At 49.5% G+C, this 23,437-nt stretch overlaps 2 protein-coding genes across 3 annotated transcripts in view; both read right to left on the bottom strand.

Moving 5' to 3' along the window:
• The window catches only part of LOC133359884 (signal-induced proliferation-associated 1-like protein 2), a 241,125-nt gene that overhangs the window by 32,709 nt on the left and 184,979 nt on the right, over nt 1-23,437 (bottom strand). The gene's annotated exons all lie outside the window — the stretch shown is intronic.
• Nucleotides 1,298-23,033, bottom strand: SHTN1 (shootin 1). Of its 2 annotated transcripts, none has more exons than XM_061578425.1 (10): nt 22,887-23,033; nt 20,524-20,670; nt 19,912-20,065; nt 15,283-15,379; nt 13,319-13,398; nt 12,398-12,442; nt 11,532-11,632; nt 9,677-9,754; nt 4,491-4,626; nt 1,298-2,466 (listed from the first exon to the last, which is right to left on the bottom strand). In XM_061578425.1, exons 1-10 carry the CDS (start codon nt 22,995-22,997, stop codon nt 2,375-2,377), a joined length of 1,041 nt encoding a protein of 346 aa, XP_061434409.1. In that variant the 5' UTR covers nt 22,998-23,033; the 3' UTR covers nt 1,298-2,374. The 2 variants fall into 2 exon arrangements, with proteins under 2 accessions (XP_061434409.1, XP_061434416.1); XM_061578432.1 differs by having other exon boundaries at nt 4,497-4,626.

Genomic DNA, 23,437 nt, shown 5'->3' with positions numbered 1-23,437 from the left:
CCTGCTTTAATTCATTATATCCAACACCGCATACAGCACAAACTGGCAGTCTCAATGTTGCAACGGGTACGGTCATATCCTATTGGGTAGCTGTCAAGCCGGCACGTTCAAACTCGAGCATCGACTCGCATGATTGGTTTCCCCGCTCGCGCTCACTGGAATGGTGGGTTGCGAGCGGGAGGGCACGGATTGGCCAAACAAGTTCAATAAGTCGGTGTCAGTTAAAGACCCACTGAGGTAATAAGGTTGGATTGGCGTAAGGGGCTATCCATTTAGTACGTACGCAAAAATATGTCAAAACTTGACCCATCCCCCCCTCCCTGTACGCACACGTACTTTTTACACCCCCCCCCCACCTGCGTACGTACGCTTGACGCACCCCACCCCCCCCCCGAATCCTATAGAACGGCCGATATTTAATCCACGCAGAAACGATCAAGGATTAATAATATTGACGTGTTTAAGCAAACAGATAGTCCACCGCCGGACTATCTAACTCATTTGAAGGCCAACGTAGACAAATTATTAATATCAGTAGACCCCCCATACGCAAGCGTACGCATTCGGGTTAACCCCCCTACCCCCTCCATGCGTACGCACTAAATGGTTTGGCCCCTAACGACATGAAGCAGTAGAGATGGTTCCATGAAGGGGGAGTCACCTGCACATATAGTCCCGAGTCTCACTTGAGACTCTACTCCATACGCAGTGTGAATGGCAATAAACTGTTCCTAATTAACTACACGGTTCAAAGGTATGCATTTGGCTTCGAGTATGGGTTCGTGGGTTCAAGCATGTGTTGGGGCATGTGTTGGAGCGTGGGTTTGTCCACAGGTTCGAGCTTGAGCGTGGGGGTTGGAGCTGGTGTGTAGATATGGGTTTTCGAGCACGGGTTTGGATGGGCAAAGCAGTTCTAGGATGAGTTCCAGCATAGCTTCGAGCATGCATTCCAAGCGTTGTGATTATTTGTAATGGATACGATGATTCGCATGCGGAAATTTATGGCGGCTTTAAACTTGCTTTAACACGTAGGAGGCTTTTGCAACCAATATTATCCATACGTTTTTTAAAATAAATGTGTCGTTAAACCCGCCGCCACCCGACATAGCCAATTAGTAAGGTTTGTCACGTAAACAAAGCCAATTCGTTACAAGTTCAGCACTAATTTGCCGTGTCAGGTGGTGGCGGGTTTAACGGCACATTTATATGTACGCGATCTAACCCAAAAAAACCTCTATTAGGGGAGATAAAATGCCAACATTCTAAGTTTAGACTTTGAAATAAGATATAAAAACAATTTATACTTCCTTGATTTATTCAGATTATTTCCAATATTCAGATTGTTTGTAAAATATACTCGCAATTTTTTTCAAGTTAATTATTCACACTGACCAGTCACGCTATTCAACGTTCAGAACTCACGACTACACCAATCCCTGGCACTCAATGTTACCACGACTCGCGTCTTAACGACTGGAACTCACCACTGACATATTCGCCACTTGACGCCAACACCAAAACACCATCGGGCACAAATTACCGTCACCACTACAGCACTCGCCACTTACACACAAACCACACATGATCACGTGCATCTCAGCTGTGCAGCCAGTGCAAGTCATTCCTACACATGCCGCCACCACCACCACCACACTCCTGCCCTCCTATTCACTTGATGTCCGCTTCTTCCACTTTGCTACCCCTCTCTGGCGGATTGTAGGGACGTCCAGAGTTACTGGCGGCCGTTCAGCAAAGTCTAATTCCAAATGTCACATTCTCATCTCCAGTTATCGGCCAAGAGAGGGAATTGCAGGGTATGCAATGACAAGTGATTTAATACATGAAAATGCATTGCCTGCCTTTTAAAACGTGGCTTGACCGTGTCTTAATATCCTATTTCAAATAGCATTTAACTTGAAGACAGGCTGGAGCCTTTTTTTGATCGTGGGCCTCGAGTTTCTGGCCGAGCTATTTCTCAGAGTAGAGCTTCAACTCATGGCGGTTGTTGTATGGCTCTGGAAGGTTGTGAGCAATGTACAGAAAAAGCTTGGATTGCGAGCATAATTCGTTCCGGAAACGTGTTTGTAATCCAAAGCACTTCGTATATCAAAGCACTCGTATATCAGTTGTGATCACGTGACACTCGGCAGACAAAGCGTATACACGTACTACTCGTATTGCAAGACCTCGCTCGTTAATCAAATTAATATTTACTTAAAATTTTTGCTCGTCTTGCAAAACACTCGCAGACCAAGTAACTCGCAATCCAAGGTTTTACTGTGTCGATGTTTAACGCGTGCGATGTGACACACACACACGCACTTTGGCTCCTTTGTACCCTCTTTGATGATTACGTTGACGCCGAGTGAGCTCTTTAGCCAACTTGATTTTTCTTTTCTTGCTCAGATGGCTTCTTAACCACGGACGGCAGAGACTGGGAATATTTCATGTTCCCATTTCCGCCGTCTGCAAACGCACAATATGCTTGGTTTTACGCACGGAAGGGGGCAGGCCGGGTAAATGTGTCGTGGAGAAAATAATAAAATAATCGAATTGCGCTTTTTAGCATGAGAGCAATTACCAGCATAAACAAACACAATTTTGCAGGAGAGAAAACCAAAGCAGAATAAAAACACGCGAACGTGATTTTGAAAAGCAGTGCTCACGTCCACCGCGTAACACTGTGGCAGACGGAGAGACGACATTCGACGATTTTGACGATGCAGTGAAACTCTCGAATCAACGACGATTCAGGAAAGGGGCGGGGGGGCTGTTTGCGGACAATAGGATCGATTTGCCGTTGCTTCTGGGCGAGGTGGTCTTATCCACAAAGCGGTTGCAGGTTACTGGAATCAAGATGTAACCCGTGGGGACACCGTCTGAGTGCTGCCTAGCCACGGACAAAACAGTGGAAAATAGTCAGTTTGCTGCGCAAGTGTGGTTGATATGCCTAGTCATCGACATCACCATCATCATCTAATTGTCTACCCACTGCCAGATGATGGTCTGCCCCACACCGTCAACATCCCTACTAACATTTCTCCCCGACAGACCTGGTCTTCACCTGAGGACGGCTGCTTGCGTTGTGGCCGAAACGTCGTGAGAATTATTTTATTATGTTTTATTTGTATTATTTTATTATTTTCCTTCTACGTGACTTTACCGAAAGAACCAAGAAGATGAATCCCTACTAACACTCCCACGATAACAAAACGACACCACTTCTCACGACTGCACATGAACGGATCGAACGAGATCGTCGGAATCAACGAACGGTGCGGAGGAGGGGGGGAGGCGGTGCGGGCTGTGTGGACAAATCTTTCAATTATCGCCGCTCCATCGAGTTTTCTCAACGGGTGATTTGGATCGCCGAGGCAAGCAGTGAAAAAAGTTCAACAACATAAAATACACTGGCCTAAAATGCCTGTTCACGATACTGAAATATATGTCATGAGACCCAAATGAGTTTCCACATTTAACTAGCACAAAACTTATTTTGGCTACGACTGCATAAAATGATCAGTTATTTCATCGATATTTTTTTTCAACTTACTGCCACGTCGGTCGTGGGGGTTGTTTCACCATATTTCACCACGCTGGTTCAAGTTTCAAGTTTTCAAGTTTCATTTATTAGGCATAGCCCTGTGAGCCATGCGGTTCTTGAGTCGGGTGCAACCGCAACAAACAAAATATGAACACAGAACATCTTAAAAGGGACGACGCGCAACAGAGACATCCTGGTCAGCGTGCGTTGGCGAAGTGGACATCTGTGAAAAAGAGCTTTGAGTCTCATCAGATTCTTCCAGTGCAAATAAATATTTTGATACTGAAGTGGGTGGTGTGCCCACAACCACCGCAGGTATGACTCGCCACCTCCGTTAGCCGTGGCCCAGAATCCACCTTAGGTGGCACGCAGCAGCGACGCCAAGCTCAGCGTGACTGCTGCACCCCAAATAAGTCTCGCCGTCATGGCCATCAGCCATTCACGGCTGGATAAAGGTCTCCCCAGAACGCCACCACCACCACCCTCATGGGGAATTATTGTTTCCCTCCCATCACCCCCCCAGAGCATTTGTCAATTCTTCTTGGTTCTTTCGGTAAAGTCACGTAGAAGGGAAATAATAAAATAATAAAAATAAAACATAATAAAATAATTCTCACGACGTTTCGGCCACAACACAAGCAGCCGTCCTCAGGTGAAGACCAGGTCTGTCTTTCAGACGCTGTCTCCCCGACAGACCTGGTCTTCACCTGAGGACGGCTGCTTGCGTTGTGGCCGAAACGTCGTGAGAATTGTTTTATTATGTTTTATTTTTATTATTTTATTATTTCCCTTCTACGTGACTTTACCGAAAGAACCAAGAAGATGAATCCCTGCAGTCACGAAGGCTTTAAATCGACATTTGTCAATTGTTTAATATCCCCTTTTGCAAGTTGCCGTCAGATCTTTTGTGCGGCGAGGGCTTGCGTGCGCAGCGCGCGTGGCGCACCGTTACCGTCGACGAGCAGGTCGTCCGTGGTCTCCTTCCTGCGCCGCAGGATCCGCTCCAGCTCCGTCTCGCCCGCTTCGCTCAGCGCCGTGGTGGACTGCGTCTTGTCCACGTTCGACGACTTCTTCATCACGTTCTGTGGATCGCAAAACTCCCGCGTCTGTTTAGCACGTAGTGGTGGTGGTGGAGGGCGTTCGTGACTAAAGATTATTATCCATGAGGTGTTGTTTTTTTTTGGGAGGTTAGATCGCGTGAATGTAAATGTGCTGTTAAACCCACCACCACCCGACACAGCCAATTAGTGAGGTTTGTCACGTAAACAAAACGTGCCAATTCGTTACTAGCTCAGCACACCGGTCGTGCGTTTGAGAGTAAATAAGTGGCACGTTTCGTTTGCGTGACAAACATTACCGAGTGGCTGTGCTGGGCGGTGACGGGTTTAATGACACATTTATATTTAAGCGATCTAACCCAAAAAACGCCTCTGTTACGGACTCCCATTATGTATATTGTCTTGAAGTACGGGCACTTGGCAATTAATGATAAGTAACACAAGTGCTGAGTTGCACTGCATTGATGTATTATATGGCTTCGAAAAAAGCCATTTTATATGAAAACATGGCATTTGCAGAACCCATACCACTGAGCACGGTGAGCCATTGCATTGACAAAGGGCTGTCATTGTCTGTTATTATTTTATTTACTCAGAAGCCATATAAAGCTGCCCAATGCGCACCCCCTGGTGAGCTCCATGCAGTTGCTGAGCTCGAAATGCTGCCACGAGCGAAGGGTTTGTGGAGGGGGTGAAGCAGCTCACACTGACCAGCATCGGTTTAACCCTTTCTGGCAATATAACACAAACCTGTCAACCCCTTATCAGTGTCCTACCTTGTTACACACATATTCACTTACCTGTCAACCCCTTATCAGTGTCCTACCTTGTTACAGACAAATTCACTTACCTGTCAACCCCTTATCAGTGTCCTACCTTGTTACAGACAAATTCACTTACCTGTCAACCCCTTATCAGTGTCCTACCTTGTTACAGACAAATTCACATTCCTGTCAACCCCTTATCAGTGTCCTACCTTGTTACAGACAAATTCACTTACCTGTCAACCCCTTATCAGTGTCCTACCTTGTTACAGACAAATTCACTTACCTGTCAACCCCTTATCAGTGTCCTACCTTATTACAGACAAATTCACCTACCTGTCAACCCCTTATCAGTGCCCTACCTTATTACAGACTAATTCACCTACCTGTCAACCCCTTATCAGTGCCCTACCTTATTACAGACAAATTCACTTACCTGTCAACCCCTTATCAGTGTCCTACCTTATTACAGACAAATTCACCTACCTGTCAACCCCTTATCAGTGTCCTACCTTATTAGAGACAAATTCACCTACCTGTCAACCCCTTATCAGTGTCCTACCTTATTACAGACAAATTCACCTACCTGTCAACCCCTTATCAGTGTCCTACCTTATTACAGACAAATTCACCTACCTGTCAACCCCTTATCAGTGCCCTACCTTATTACAGACAAATTCACCTACCTGTCAACCCCTTATCAGTGTCCTACCTTATTACAGACTAATTCACCTACCTGTCAACCCCTTATCAGTGTCCTACCTTATTACAGACAAATTCACCTACCTGTCAACCCCTTATCAGTGTCCTACCTTGTTACAGACAAATTCACCTACCTGTCAACCCCTTATCAGTGTCCTACCTTGTTACAGACAACTTCACTTACCTGTCAACCCCTTATCAGTGTCCTACCTTATTACAGACTAATTCACCTACCTGTCAACCCCTTATCAGTGTCCTACCTTGTTACAGACAAATTCACATTCCTGTCAACCCCTTATCAGTGTCCTACCTTATTACAGACAAATTCACCTACCTGTCAACCCCTTATCAGTGTCCTACCTTATTAGAGACAAATTCACCTACCTGTCAACCCCTTATCAGTGTCCTACCTTATTACAGACAAATTCACCTACCTGTCAACCCCTTATCAGTGTCCTACCTTATTAGAGACAAATTCACCTACCTGTCAACCCCTTATCAGTGTCCTACCTTATTACAGACAAATTCACCTACCTGTCAACCCCTTATCAGTGTCCTACCTTATTACAGACAAATTCACCTACCTGTCAACCCCTTATCAGTGTCCTACCTTATTAGAGACAAATTCACCTACCTGTCAACCCCTTATCAGTGTCCTACCTTGTTACAGACAAATTCACCTACCTGTCAACCCCTTATCAGTGCCCTACCTTATTACAGACTAATTCACCTACCTGTCAACCCCTTATCAGTGCCCTACCTTATTACAGACAAATTCACTTACCTGTCAACCCCTTATCAGTGTCCTACCTTATTACAGACAAATTCACCTACCTGTCAACCCCTTATCAGTGTCCTACCTTATTACAGACAAATTCACCTACCTGTCAACCCCTTATCAGTGTCCTACCTTGTTACAGACAAATTCACCTACCTGTCAACCCCTTATCAGTGTCCTACCTTATTACAGACAAATTCACCTACCTGTCAACCCCTTATCAGTGCCCTACCTTATTACAGACAAATTCACCTACCTGTCAACCCCTTATCAGTGTCCTACCTTATTACAGACTAATTCACCTACCTGTTAACCCCTTATCAGTGTCCTACCTTATTACAGACAAATTCACCTACCTGTCAACCCCTTATCAGTGCCCTACCTTATTACAGACAAATTCACCTACCTGTCAACCCCTTATCAATGTCCTACCTTATTAGAGACAAATTCACCTACCTGTCAACCCCTTATCAGTGTCCTACCTTATTACAGACAAATTCACCTACCTGTCAACCCCTTATCAGTGTCCTACCTTATTACAGACAAATTCACCTACCTGTCAACCCCTTATCAGTGCCCTACCTTATTACAGACAAATTCACCTACCTGTCAACCCCTTATCAGTGTCCTACCTTATTACAGACTAATTCACCTACCTGTCAACCCCTTATCAGTGTCCTACCTTATTACAGACAAATTCACCTACCTGTCAACCCCTTATCAGTGTCCTACCTTGTTACAGACAAATTCACCTACCTGTCAACCCCTTATCAGTGTCCTACCTTGTTACAGACAACTTCACTTACCTGTCAACCCCTTATCAGTGTCTCCTACCTTGTTACAGACTAATTCACCTACCTGTCAACCCCTTATCAGTGTCCTACCTTATTACAGACTAATTCACCTACCTGTCAACCCCTTATCAGTGTCCTACCTTGTTACAGACAAATTCACTTACCTGTCAACCCCTTATCAGTGTCCTACCTTGTTACAGACAAATTCACATTCCTGTCAACCCCTTATCAGTGTCCTACCTTATTACAGACAAATTCACCTACCTGTCAACCCCTTATCAGTGTCCTACCTTATTAGAGACAAATTCACCTACCTGTCAACCCCTTATCAGTGTCCTACCTTATTACAGACAAATTCACCTACCTGTCAACCCCTTATCAGTGTCCTACCTTATTAGAGACAAATTCACCTACCTGTCAACCCCTTATCAGTGTCCTACCTTATTACAGACAAATTCACCTACCTGTCAACCCCTTATCAGTGTCCTACCTTGTTACAGACAAATTCACCTACCTGTCAACCCCTTATCAGTGCCCTACCTTATTACAGACTAATTCACCTACCTGTCAACCCCTTATCAGTGCCCTACCTTATTACAGACAAATTCACTTACCTGTCAACCCCTTATCAGTGTCCTACCTTATTACAGACAAATTCACCTACCTGTCAACCCCTTATCAGTGTCCTACCTTATTACAGACAAATTCACCTACCTGTCAACCCCTTATCAGTGTCCTACCTTGTTACAGACAAATTCACCTACCTGTCAACCCCTTATCAGTGTCCTACCTTATTACAGACAAATTCACCTACCTGTCAACCCCTTATCAGTGCCCTACCTTATTACAGACAAATTCACCTACCTGTCAACCCCTTATCAGTGTCCTACCTTATTACAGACTAATTCACCTACCTGTTAACCCCTTATCAGTGTCCTACCTTATTACAGACAAATTCACCTACCTGTCAACCCCTTATCAGTGTCCTACCTTGTTACAGACAACTTCACTTACCTGTCAACCCCTTATCAGTGTCCCTACCTTGTTACAGACAAATTCACATTCCTGTCAACCCCTTATCAGTGTCCCCTACCTTGTTACAGACTAATTCACCTACCTGTCAACCCCTTATCAGTGTCCTACCTTATTACAGACTAATTCACCTACCTGTCAACCCCTTATCAGTGTCCTACCTTATTACAGACAAATTCACCTACCTGTCAACCCCTTATCAGTGTCCTACCTTGTTACAGACAAATTCACTTACCTGTCAACCCCTTATCAGTGTCCCTACCTTGTTACAGACAAATTCACTTACCTGTCAACCCCTTATCAGTGCCTACCTTATTAGAGACAAATTCAAACCTTATTGGTCACCCCGTGCCCTTATAAATCTCAAAGTGCATCCTACAAAATCCCATCACACGGGAGAAACACAAACAGATAAAAAGAAGTTGCCCGTACTGTAATGGTTGGACGCCGTATGGACGTGAAAACTTAATTTCCCTGTACAAGAATACGGGTTAACCGTGTGGGTTGACAGGTACTTGTGGCAAAACATGCAAACAAACATATTCTGATAACAGCTTTCATGACTGCAGGAATCCATACTCTTTGGTTCTTTCGGTAAAGTCACGTAGGTAGAAAAAATAAAAAAAAATCACGACGTTTCATCAGGCGGAAGCGTCATCAGGCGGTACCGATCCAACAGGACAACTGCTGATTGAAATCACAACCGCTGATTTATCTCGTCAACTGCTGCGGTCGCTTGTGTTGCGATCGAAACGTCGTGATTTATTTTATTTCATTTTTACCTACGTGACTTTACCGAAAGAACCAAAGAGTATACTCTGATGACATATGCGTTGTCTTTCTAACTGATTGGCCTACACCAGAGACAACATTTCTTTTATGGCCTAGTCTCACCAGTGTTAGTAGACCAGAGAACGCCAAAAGGTGAACGGTACAAAGACAATGCTCGGGTCGAGCAGCTATATCATTTTTGATACTGGCAGAAAAGCACCATAGGTACTCACCAGGATCCCTTTGAGTTCCACGATGGCACTGTTCGGTTTGTCGCAGCTCTCCTCCTTCGGCTGCACCTTCACTCGAGCCTGCGACGAGCAAAACACGCGGCACGGCGGGGCTCACGACCATTCCACGCTGGGAAGGAATTACGTTTTTTTTTACATTTTCAAAAGTGTAAAAAAAGGCAAAAGTGCAGCCCTGCATTTTGCTTGCTCACGCCACTGCTCGCAGAAGGGCCCTCCACGAGAGAAACTTGAGAGAACATCCAGAGGGTATTTGGCCTACTCTTCCCCGCTGGTCGGATGTCTTGGAAGAAGCGGGATTACCCACTATTTACCCCACCACACGTGAGCTGCCAATTGACTCACATTTGGTGTACCCATTGATATTGCTTTGAACAATCAGCAGACAGCTTATAGCCTTAGAGACTCCATTTGGAAGGCTGATTTCCCGTCAATGTCCATCGTCTTATTCTGGTGCCACGTGGTGGCATAAGATTAAACCTTTCCCGTTATGATGACGTACAAGTACGTCATCGGAATGGAATCGGAAGAAAAACTAGAATAAAATGACTTTATCGGTACCGAGGCTCCCACAAGGCCATGCAGGAGGACGTGTGGCACAGTTCGGCGGCACAGTTCGGCGCCACAGTTCTCTGTGGTGAGTACAATGTCTTTAAGAAGAACGGCGCTGCGCCTCTTTAAATTAAAATAAACGCCGAGCCCCTCGCACATTCCGAGATTCAGCGGTGAACAGGACCCTCACCCTGCAACTTGCAGTCGTCTTGAAAACAGGAAAGGGTTAAGCGTGAATGTGTTCGTCCCTCAAGAGGTCAGGCAGGAGCTGAATTCGGAACGGTGGAAGGCCGGTGTTAAGAGCTCATTAGACAGAACACGTATGTTATCTGATTTTTAGGGTTTTTCTTGGTTACCCCATCTTCCCCTTTTCTTTCCCTCTGCTCCCCCTTCCCCTCCCCCCTCGGGTCTTCGCTTACCATGTTGGTTATATCCCCCCCCTACCTCCCACCCCCCCCGTTTTTCCCTCCCCATTTAAATCTTCCACTTCCCCCCCTCACGTGAGGTTTCCCACTTGGTTGGAGGCACGGGGCCCCCATCACTCCCCTAATTCTCGTCTTTCCCCCCCCCCACCCCCCTTTCGTGTGGTAGCCGTTGTGCCGAGGGACAGCTAGTCGCGGATTTTAGTGGTTGTAAAAAAGAAGCAAATAAATACGTATGAAAAATAGAATTACATAATGTAAGTATATAAAACATAAAAGTAAATCACCTACAATAAAAACAATTATGCGAGCATCTCTGGACACCTGTTGTGGCTTTCTGTGTGTGTGGCTGAGAGGCACCAGCGTGCACGATGTGGGTTTCCGTGCGTGTGGGTTTCCGTGCGTGTGGGTTTCCGTCCATGCGTGTGGGTTTCCGTCCGTGCGTGTGGGTTTCTGTGCGTGCGGGTTTCCATGCGTGTGGGTTTCCGTGCGTGTGGGTTTCCGTGCGTGTGGGTTTCCGTGCGTGCGGGTTTCCGTGCGTGCGGGTTTCCGTGCGTGCGGGTTTCCGTGCGTGCGGGTTTCCGTGCGTGCGGGTTTCCGTGCGTGCGGGTTTCCGTGTGTGTGGGTTTCCGTGCGTGCGGGTTTCCGTGCGTGCGGGTTTCCGTGCGTGCGGGTTTCCGTGCGTGTGGGTTTCCGTGCGTGCGGGTTTCCGTGCGTGTGGGTTTCCGTGCGTGTGGGTTTCCGTGCGTGCGGGTTTCCGTGCGTGCGGGTTTCCGTGCGTGCGGGTTTCCGTGCGTGTGGGTTTCCGTGCGTGTGGGTTTCCGTGCGTGTGGGTTTCCGTGCGTGTGGGCGAGCGAGAGAGGCACCAGGGTCCCGCCGACAGGCTTGAGGGGCACGCCCCTCCGGATTCGCTCCATCATCTCGTCCACCGCCTTCTTGCGCACCTCCTCCAGGCACTCCGGCTTGCCTGCACGGACGCAGGCCAAGCGTGAGTCGCAGCTCCGTATGTATGTATCATCTTCTTGGTTCTTTCGGTAAAGTCATGTAGAAGGGAAATAATAAAATAATAAAAATAAAACATAATAAAATAATTCTCTTCACCTGAGGACGGCTGCTTGCGTTGTGACCTGAGGATGGCTGCTTGCGTTGTGGCCGAAACGTCGTGAGAATTATTTTATTATGTTTTATTTTTATTATTTTATTATTTCCCTTCTACGTGACTTTACCGAAAGAACCAAGAAGATGAATCCCTGCAGTCACGAAAGCTTTAAATCGAAATGTATGTATCATGTTGAATTTCTTTCGCACCATACGTGGCCAACTGTGCTAACTGTATTCGCGTCATTCCTATAACGGCGCAAATCCGGCCAAGGTATCGGGCCCCGAGTTAGAGCGGTGAGCGGCCCGCAGTGTGAATGTTACGAATTCAGCTCCTGGTTAGGGATTGACTCAGCCCATCATGCCTCTTGGGGCTTATAAAATGAGCAACACCTTGTGTGGGGAAGCCTACAGTGGTTTGTCCTACGCAAAAAGACTTGCCACTGCCATAGAAATGTGGAATTTCCCCCACTGGCCGAGAGCAACAAATAAGAGATGAGCACCGCCTCAATGCGCGTTGGAGCAAAGATTCTGACGCTTTGACGACAGCGCAAGGCGAGAGTGAAGGCGCTAGCCGTGTTTCACAGACAGCTATAGTCTGCCAACATGGGGTGACCTTGCTCTGTGGTTTTACCCAACGACGTGGGGCGCCGTGGTGGTGAGACGGTCACTCCCTCGCCTGAAATACAGGAGGTCGTGGGTTAGATTCCGACCCCTGACGCCTGCTGCTGTATATTTGAAGTGCGCGTGTCTCTCTCAACGTGGTTTTTTTCTCCGGGTCCTCCGGGTTTCCCTCCGCATTTAGAGTCCGTGCGCTTAGAGTATTTGGCTGCTATAACTTTCCACGTGACGAGCCACTTCGTTGAGCTATCATTTGTGGCCAGGTCGCTTCTGAAAAAGAGCTACATAGCTCTGTGGGCCTTACCTTTATTAAAAGTTTAGCTTTAGTTTATAACTACATAGGTTTCAGGTACGCATGTCACGTTTCACAAATTTAGATCGTGACGCACGCCGAACACTTTTTCGGTTTTTAGGAACATGTGAATGATTCCATAGTACAGGGAAGTGGCATTAAATAACATCAGATGTCGAATTAAAAGGATAATTGTGAAAAGCTGCTCGTTTTTTGTGAAAGCTTTGAATTCTCTGTCACAGACATACGGTCTTTTGCAAAGCGCTCCCCAAAATTTAATTTCGTAATTCGACGCTCATCCCGGTATGCTAGCACGCAAAAGGGGCAGTTAATGGTCGACTGGCTGAAGATCACCGAGGGTTTTTCCTTGACAAAGGCTTGCTGCCGTGTGCACCCGCCCATAACATTCATCGGGGACACATTTACACCCGTGCCTCATGAGGTGACAGTCATTGCACGGCCGCACAGCCTCACAGCCTCGGCCGCGTCAGCAAATGGTACAAATCACGATCGCCTACAGATGCCCGTGCATCACCCACACGGAGCAAAGCAACAAACTGTAATCGTAGAGCGCGCCATTTCTCCAGCCGAGAGAAACTCGAGCAGCTCACGTCGCTGTGCAAGCGCGCGAGCCGGCCGTACCGTTTGTGGCCGAGCCCTCGGGTACGTCCCCCTTTGAAGGTAGGCCGGCGTCTTTCTTCTTCAGCAGCGCGATGAGCGTCCTGCGACAACGATTCGTGTCAACGGCGGAACGTGGAGGAGGGAAGTTTTGAAATGGAGAACGGCAAAGGGGAGCGGTGCACGCCGCTCACTCCACGCGACACCGACTGCTTTCATCGAAAGCTGCCGACGTGTAAAGCGCAGCAAATAGCATCGTGAAAGTGCGACCAAACTCATTCAATATCATCCATAATACAGGTTGTTTGGGTAAGATTGCGGAAGTATGAATGTGTCGTTAAACTCGGTTTAACGGGTTTAACGACACATTTATATTCACACGAACTAACCCAAAAAAATAACCGTATTATGGAAACAAATTCCGGTTTCACGATGCAAACGCTGGCTCAATCTTTGTGCTACTTAAATCGTACGTTACAGAATAAACATTTAAATGCAGACCATTCCACTGCCGCATTGCAGTTGTAAACTTGGCAAGAGCCTCCTGACAAAAAGAGCTATGGAACTGAGCGAGACTTTCCCAGGTAAACAGGTGGAATAAGTTGTTAAATGTGTCGTCTAATTTTTCTTCTCTCCAAAGCACCTCACTCATTAAGCAGTTTGAGGCGATTACACCCAGGATGGTCTCGTGACTATAAATATCCGCGCATCAGTGACGTGCGGCGAGGTCAATGGCTGGGGAGGCACTGGCTCGTGTCAGAGCCAGTCACACGCTGAGGGGGGCGTGTCCTCACTGAGGGGGCGTGTCCTCACTGAGAGGGGCGTGGCCTCACTGAGGGGGGGCGTGTTAGAGACGTCCCCCTCAGTGAGGCAGATGTGATAGCTGCCTCCCCTGGTGCTTTTTCATTGCAGTTTCATGACGAGACCAGCGAGCCTAAATATATTTATACACATACGTGAAATAAGTTACCTGGAGTATGGAAGGCGAGGACATGAAATGAAGGGGTCTACAAACATTACATTGGTGACATACTGAGATAGTAACAGGCACGCGCTTATTGCCCGCGCTCCATCCTGTTACTGAGGGATTGCGCAATCAGAGGGGAGGCTGAGCGCATCGCTGCCTCACCTCTCGTCTCTTCCTGTATTTGCAGCGGAGCTCCGCAAATTTGGCGATTTTTACTATGAAAATGATTGGAATCGTACAGAAATGACATTTATAACACAGATCAGTGGGAAAATCTTAATATTTACGTTATTTGATTATTCTTTTTTTTACTTTTAGTAACAGCTATTTTCATTGGAGTAGAACAGGCGAGGCTCTGCCTCCCCTGCCTCCCCTGACCGCACATCCCTGCCGCACATGCAGATGCGGTTTAGGGTGAACCATGAGCTTTTGAACCTCCACAATGCTCACGGTCTACCCCAAACCGCATCCGCACAAACCATGGCAGCGGATGCAAATATCCTGATGCACAAATGTAAAACTCTCCAGTAGTGTTGGGTCATCCAGAGCAGACCGCATAACGACACAATGCCCGAAGAATGAAGCTGTCTTAAACAACCTGGGGAATAGCAACAATCACTACCTTTCAGTAACCATAACCGTATCTCTCCCGACATGCTTACTCCGAGGTGGTGTTTGTAGTTGAAGTTCCCCGAGTTGTCGTTCCCAGAGATCTTTAACAAAACCTCATTTATTTATCGTCACGAGACCATGCCGAGTGCAATCACCTCGAACTACCGAACTAGTGAGGTATGTACGTATGTGGGTATATTGATCTTCTTTCGCACCGTACGTAGCCAACCGAGCTAATCGGAGGTGCGGCGGGAACGAATAAAAACGGACATCACCAAAAGTAAATGGAGAGACCGGGGGGGGGGGGGGTATTCCGTTGTTTAACGCATCTTGGGGTAAGAACAATTTGTCCACCAGCAAACGTGCGGACTTCGTGACGCGAGGGACCCCGCCGCGCTCTCCGCCTCACCGTAGGGGGTTCGCGGGGGGCAGAGCGGGCATGGGTGGGAGCGGCGGCGGGGTCGGGGGCTCGGTGGCTTTCTTCAGGCGCTTGTGAAGCTCATCCACTGTGGGGACGGACGACGGAAGGGGGCGACGGGCGCAGGTTAAACGTTCGCGGTCACGACAGCCTCCGTCGTTGGCTTCTCTGGGGGTCAGGTTGCACGAGTAGAAAATGCGTCGTCATCGTCGTCGTCAGACACCCTCCTCCACGCGGCACGGCCAATTAACAAAGTCGTTGACATGTGAATAAACGTGGCCAATGTATTAACTCTTCAGCAGCGCCACCGGCAATGCTGGGGCAGTGATCCACACACACGTTTAATAATTGCGGAGTGACGTTTCGCTGGTAGTTACAACCAGCTACATCAGGCAGGTGCCAGTAATCAGGCAACTAGCGACCGCCTGATAACATTTGTTGGTCGTGAAAGCCTCCGTATGAAATATGGGGTTTACACTTGCAACGTTGAGCTTAATAATGTCGGTATAATTTCCTTATCATAAAATTTACTTTACCCAGGATAGCCTCACTGAGTCTGAAGATTATTTTCTCAGGAGGGTCCTGCCAAGTTTCACAGTAGAGGGCACAACAACAATGCGCGAAACGCCTTTCCAACTGAGGAATTCGCGAGTCATTTAAAACAGTTTTGACAAAACCATGGCATCAACGCACGTGGCCTACTTAAAAAAAAACAAAAAAGGTCAAGGCATCTGTAGGGTTAATACAACCCCGCAGGATTAACCAGGGCGGCCGTGGGGCTCGAACCACGTGTCTCTGCAATAAGCGGCAAACGTTCTGCCAATCGCACGGTCATGTCGCTGCCCAAACTTAAGATTTCAAAGTAACGGGTGTTTCTTTAGCCTTAAAGATGAACGTATATCACTTAAGTCCCCTTAAATTGACTTTGCGCCTGACAATTCGGTGACTGTTCACGACCAGGAATGTAATCGATTATTTACTATCTTGCTGCTCTGAGAGGGATTGTGGTGGTCCTCGTTGTGAAGTTGCCCCAACGCCTGCAGTCAGCAGCGCACCACTGCCCCTGCTGTGTCCACACTCCCCACCCTCCCTCCATCCACAACCACTACCCAAACCATCCCCAACCCTGTGTTCTATTGGGCGGGGCTTCGACACAAAGAGGCGGGGCCTAGATAGAAAGGGGCGAGGCCCTCAACAGAAACAGGCCACAGGCCAACCATTAGCATTCATTGGCAGCTAATGTAATCATTATTTAATTTGACACCGCGTCATTCATGCAATTGCATTTAAAGCTTTCGTGACTGCAGGGATTCATCTTCTTGGTTCTTTCGGTAAAGTCACGTAGAAGGGAAATAATAAAATAATAAAAATAAAACATAATAAAATCATATAATAAAATTCTTTTATCCAGATTATGTACACAGATAACACAAAAACCAAACCCCACGACTTAGCAAGTAAAAAAGTTAAATTATACATAAATAACGAGAGAGAAAAATGTGCACAACAAGAAAAAAATAATCGCAGAGAAAATAAATTAAAATAAATACATCCGTTCGGTCTCCATACCCCAGACCACAAAAATCCCAACATTTTGCAAGATTTTGGAGAACCTTCACTGGAGGGGTGGTGGAGAGGCCAAATTGGACACTCATGTAAATGCATATTTTCCAGCGTATGCCAGGACAGACAAAATAGGCCTTGAGTTCAGATTAGAATTGGTTAATTGATTTGATTTGTGGGATTTGTAGCAGGAGAGTGTTCCGGACCGTGGGGGCTGCACATGTGAATGCTCGTCCACCAATTGATTTGTGTTGAATTGTTGTCAATTCATGTAGATGCCACTTGGAGCACAATGCACATGGCTCCCATAGTCGTCATATTTAACAACGACTGTTGACATTTGCGATCGCTTCAGCTGCAATTGGTATGACTTCTCGCATTACAACTTGTGGTGGCACAGTGGAACGCACGTTGCACTATGAACCTGGCGAACCGATTTGGATTCCTCGCCATGGCCATGATCCATTAGTGGTCGGTGATAACTTAACAGGCGCTGGGCACCCTGCCACCATTCACAAAACCACATTGACCAGGTTAGTAAAGTATGGTCAAACAACCCCCAGCACCAACACAGTGTGGGAGAGCCTCTCTCTAACAAGGGCTAAACATTGCAATACATTTCATCATTAAGTTGTTATTGTTATTACAATGGTGCTAGCCTACCTGTTGATTAATGTGTTATATCCGTGCCTGTCAGCTCAGTAATCTCATAGAACCGGGGGAAAGCCAAGCTGAGCATTGGAAGAGGCGATGCTGACCGCGTGTTTTTTGCACTCAGTCGTTTGAGCCAATAGACACGGACGACGTCACTACACTAGGCAGCCACTTCATCTTAGGTACAGGTTAGCCTGGATACACGAATCCTTCCTCTCAATGGCAGCGATGTGTCCTGCCGCTGAGCACACCGACTGACTGGGGTAAAAGCGTGCCGACTACCAAACACACTTCCACGACGTCTGATGAGCGTGGAAGAGTAGGCCAAACACCCCCTTCTAGAGAGGCTCTCATTTTGTTGTCCTTCCCGCGCACCTCCGATTCGCACGGTTGGCTACGTACGGTGCGAAAATGTACAAAGAGTAGGCTAAAATACCTTCTCGAGGGCTCTCTGCAGCTCTATGTAGTAGAGGCCCTTCCACCAGCAGTGCAGTTAGCAAGCAATTGCAGGGCTGCCCCTTTAGGTGTTACACGGTATTTAATACTAACCCACACGATAGCAACATCCTCGATTAAGGCAGTGGTTTATATTATTCCACAGCTTCAAATGACAACCTTAGCGTAAGGAAACAAAACAAGATGCTAAATATTTTTTGCTGGCAAAAATCAAGTACCGATTTACAACCTGCTTTAACGAGCATTGTCAAGTGTAGTCAAACAAATCCCCCCCAAGACTTGGAATGAAGATGCCTTCATCCAGCAGTTGTACGACAAAGGGCTATACGTTTTTTTTAATTGTTAGAGAGAATGTAACAAATTGGATAAGAACCCTTTCCCCATTCGGTCACGCAATAGCCATCTGCAAACCAATCTGGTCGATCGCCTCAAGAGCACGGAGCCTCAAAAAACCGCCGGACCCCTACTCTGGACCTCATCCCTCGACTCCCTGACCATCTCCCCCTGAACCAAGCCTGGCACAGTGCCGCGTCTCCATGGGGCTGCTCCGATCGTTGTGGAATCGCATCGCCGCTACAACAAAGGTCCCCCGTGTTGCCTGTACCAGGCTGCTAGGGCAAGCGCCGTTAGCGAGCGCCGACGAAGGCCGGCAACGGCACACAACGTGGGGGCGGGTGGCCAAACACCCTCCCCCTCAGAGCTCCCTCCAGTGAAGCTCCCTGCGTCCAGCAGTGGCACGAGCGAGTGAGTGGCGCGAGCGCAGGAGCTGCCCATAAGCTGCCTTCGAAGCGCCGCCACCATCCCCCCACCCCCCTTGCACGACGGCAGCGTGGTCGAGGAGTGTGGTGAGCGCGGCGAGCGCGGCGAGCGCGGCGAGCGCGGCGAGCGCGGCGAGCGTGGTGAGCGTGGTGAGCGTGGTGAGCGTGGAGAGTGTGGTGAGTGTGGTGAGCGTGGTGAGTGTGGTGAGCGTGGTGAACGTGGTGAGCGTGGTGAGTGTGGTGAGTGTGGTGAGCGTGGTGAGTGTGGTGAGCGTGGTGAGCGTGGTGAGTGTGGTGAGCGTGGTGAGCGTGGTGAGCGCGGCGAGCGTGGTGAGCGCGGTGAGCGTGGTGAGCGTGGCGAGCGTGGTGAGTGTGATGAGCGTGGTGAGCGTGGCGAGTGTGGTGAGTGTGGTGAGTGTGATGAGCGTGGTGAGCGTGGCGAGTGTGGCGAGCGTGGTGAGCGTGGTGAGCGTGGTGAGTGTGGTGAGTGGGGTGAGCGTGGTGAGTGTGGCGAGCGTGGTGAGTGTGATGAGCTTGGTGAGCGTGGTGAGCGTGGCGAGCGTGGTGAGTGTGGTGAGCGTGGTGAGCGTGGCGAGCGTGGTGAGCGTGGTGAGCGTGGCGAGCGTGGCGAGCGTGGTGAGCGTGGCGAGCGTGGTGAGCGTGGCGAGCGTGGCGAGCGTGGCGAGCGTGGCGAGCGTGGCGAGCGTGGTGAGTGTGATTAGCGTGGCGAGTGTGGCGAGCGTGGCGAGCGTGGCGAGCGTGGCGAGCGTGGCGAGCGTGGTGAGCGTGGTGAGCGTGGCGAGCGTGGTGAGCGTGGCGAGCGTGGCGAGCGTGGCGAGCGTGGCGAGCGTGGCGAGCGTGGCGAGCGCGGCGAGCGCGGCGAGCGCGGCGAGCGCGGCGAGCGAGGCGAGCGCGGCAAGCGCGGCGAGCGCGGCGAGCGCGGCGAGCGTGGCGAGCGTGGCGAGCGTGGCGAGCGTGGCGAGCGTGGCGAGCGCGGCGAGCGTGGCGAGCGCGGCGAGCGTGGCGAGCGTGGCGAGCGTGGCGAGCGTGGCGAGCGTGGCGAGCGCGGCGAGCGCGGCGAGCGTGGCGAGCGTGGCGAGCGTGGTGAGCGTGGTGAGTGTGGTGAGCGTGGTAAGCGTGGTGAGCGTGGTGAGCGTGGTGAGCGTGGCGAGCGTGGTGACCACCGCACCCTCGTGCTTGAGGTCTCGGGTGGAGGCCTCCGCCCGCTCCGTGCGTGCGTCCTTCTCCCTCATGTCCTCCTCGGCCAGCTCCAGCCGCCGCTGCAGAGACTCCAGCTCCTTGCGCAGCTCCAAGCTTTCCAACTTCTCCTGCAGCTCCTTCACCTGCAGCGCAAGAGAACCAGCCTGAGCGACGGGTGCATGTGCGTGGGGAGCGGTGGTGTTGCCGGCTAGCGCTATGCTGCGCTACGAACCTGGAAACCCGAATTCGATTCCCGCTCATGGCCAATACGAGTAGCGATTATATTTATCCCAACCGGTCTTGTGCCTCCCCTAGGTCGACTCAGCCTCAAATGAGTACCTGGTGCAATGTGTAAACATCGCCACTGGGGAGACAAAGGCGGCCGGGCGTGGTGCTGGCTACCCACCCCCTCGTCTGCCGTTCCGGCCTTCATCAGTACTCGCTAACAGCACTTGCCCCAAGTCTGTTAAGGCTACACGGGGGACATTCGTCTTTGTGTGTTTGTGCTGCACCACAGACAACCGGGGTGCTCGAGCCCCCCCCCCCCCCGGGGAGTGGGGGGGGGGTGAGACAAACAGCCGAGGCCAGGAGCGAGCGCCACCTGCAGCTGGTGCTGGCGCCGCTCCGCCTCCAGCTGGCTGGTGAGCGCCGCGTTCTCCTCCAGCGCCTCCATCAGCTGCCGCTCGGCCACGTGGCTCTGCAGCAGAATCTGGCTCTGACGCTGCAGCTTCTTCTGCTCCACCAGCATCTGTGCGGGGGGGGGGAGGGGGGGTCACGCACAAACGTGAGGGAGGGGGTGGGGGGGCGAGGACGCCGGAGATCTCCGCACGCCACAAGCGACCGCACGTACAGATTCTGCGGTAACACGGACAACGTCCGTAATGGTAACACGTCATTTTATCTATTGAAATTATTAAACGATGAACTATTTTTTTTATTTTACCATGTGAGGCCCACTGAACTATGTAGCTCTTTTTCAGAAGTGAACTGGCCACAAACGATATCGCAACGAAGTGGCTTATCACGTGCAAATTTACAGCAGCCCAATAGTCCCAGCGTACGTTGATTTATTGAAATATGGACGGAAAAACCGGAGGACCCGGAAAAAAAACCGACGCCACCACTAGGTGACAGAACACGCAAACTTCAAATATACAGCGGGCGTCACGGTCGGAACCCACAACCCTCCTCTACACCAGGCATGGCAGATAACTTCCCGCCACCGTAGCGCCCCTATATATATGTACAGCGATGTTGTTTACGTAGACTGCATCTCAAAATCGGTGAGGAATCGGAGACAAGCTGGAAGGCAGCAGTAGCAGTCAGTCGGTGAGCCGGCGCTACCAACAATTGCCCAAGCTTCTATATATTAAGATGTGTTCAGCCAATTAATGAGCGTTTATATACACATGGCAGCAAATGGGAGCACCCGGAGAAGAAAAAAAACCCCAACTCTATCCCCATTCAGAATATATTATCCTGCCCTTTGCTCTACTGCCTTCTGCTGGCGAGCCAAGTGAAGGGGGTTTCACAACATTTGTGCGACCATAAGAGGTTTTTTTGGGGGGATTAGATCGCGTGAATATAAATGTGTCGCTAAACCCGCCACCACCCGAACACAGCCGATGAATAAGGTTTGTCACGTTAACAAAGCGTGCCAATTAGTTAGGAGTTTAGATTTAAGAAATCTAACCCAAAAAACCTTTATGACTGAAAATATTGCTTGCGAAAGCCTACTACGTGTTAAACTCACGTTTGCGCGATCCACAACCCTCGCTGCTGCTGCCTCCAGTGCTGGATTACTACAGACCACGTGCATAGCCTCCACCGCCCGGCTGACAGACACCTTGTGGCACTGAACACATCTCACCCCCTGATCACCGTCAGTAGTGATGACCCTTTTAGGGCCCGGGACTGGAGGACGTTTTTATATTTATGGTAATTGCCCGATGATGATGATGATGCTGGTTGTTGTAGCTACCAGCGAAATGTCTAAATGTGCCCGTATCGCCCACCAACAACACCACCGGTGATGCTGATGCAGCATCGTTAGGCAGGAGATCGCTGGCTTCGATCTTCCACGAAGTTCAAGAGCCACAACCCCTAAACCGCATCCCACTGCACAAACCATGGCAGCAGATGTGGACACTTTATGCGCAGATGGAAAATTAAAAACTCTCCGGCAGTGTGCGACTGTGGTCACCCAGAACAGACCGTGGAACGTATAACGACGACTCAGTGCCCGATTCACAGTTACGGAGGAGGAGGCATCATCACACCGCGATGATTCACCACTCCGTCATTCCTATCGCAATCATCCGGCTCGACCACTTTCAATGTACAATTACAGTTTGTGCTCTACACCTACATCAGCCATGCGAAGAAAAATAAAACTCAATTAAGATACAGACCCCCCCCCCCCACGCCGCATACAGTCTATTAGGGCAAGTGATGTTAGCGAGCACGTATGAAGGCCATCAGGACGCAAGAGGGGGTTAGGTGGCCAGCACCACACCCGGCCGCTTTTGTCTTCTCCAGTGCCGATGTTAATATACCGCACCGGGTCATCAATAAAGGCTGAGTCGACCTAGGGGAGGCCTAGGACCATGTCAAGTTTTCTCTGCTGATCTCAGCCATGGCCAGGATTCCAACTCATTTCGCCGGGTTCGTAGCGCAGCGACGTCAACAAGTGCACCACCACCGCTCCATCCCATCGATGTATTTACATATACACGAGTCCACACGCACGCGCGTCGAGGGAACTGCTATGCATGTGTCTCCATTTCTGCTGCAGGCACGTTCATGTACACGCGCGGGACTTCTGCCGCATGCTGGTGTGAACAGGTGCTGGAATCCACGTACACTGCGCAGACTTCTGAGAAACCCATACCACGTACGGCTGCAGAAAACGGGACGCTACGAGAGAAAGAGAAGTGAGAATGAGAAAGAGAGGCAAGTGGATACCTTGTGTGCGTACTCCTCTGCCTTCTGTCTCAGTTCTTTCTCAAGCTCCAGCTGTTTCTGCACTTCCGCAAATTCCTCCAACGCCAGAACAGAAACTGTCGACACACACATCAACACATTGGCATCGCTGACACACACAAACACACCGACATCGATCACACACATCAACACACTGGCATTGCTGACAACAACAACCGCCATTCGCCACTAAGTGGCGGTGACGTCACCACGACGCTTGTGCCAGGCAATGTGCACGTTGAGGCCACGTGAAGTGTCGAACGCCCGCTGGCAGGTCACGGGGCAGACCCAGGTGCCATGGGTCGACTGACTGAGATGACTGGCTGATGCACCACCTGTGCCCCCTACTGTGCCAACTTGCTGTGCTTTAGCCACCCGGCGCTCCGCTCGTTGTTGTGAGCGTCGCTCCTCTGCCCTCCGTTGTTGCTGGAGGGCGACTGCCTCCAACTGCCCAGTAGCGTTCTTCACGAGCCTCGTCCACAGAGGCCGATCTTGACACCGCTGGTACCAGTCATCGGCAAGTCCACTCAGCT

This window comes from Lethenteron reissneri, chromosome 8 (genome assembly GCF_015708825.2).
Source record: "Lethenteron reissneri isolate LAM-NWPU_2019-01 chromosome 8, ASM1570882v1, whole genome shotgun sequence".
In the NCBI taxonomy this organism is placed as follows: Eukaryota; Metazoa; Chordata; class Hyperoartia; order Petromyzontiformes; family Petromyzontidae; genus Lethenteron; species Lethenteron reissneri.
The sequence above is the reverse complement of the archived record's forward strand: the minus strand, read 5'-3'. Positions and strand labels throughout refer to the sequence as shown.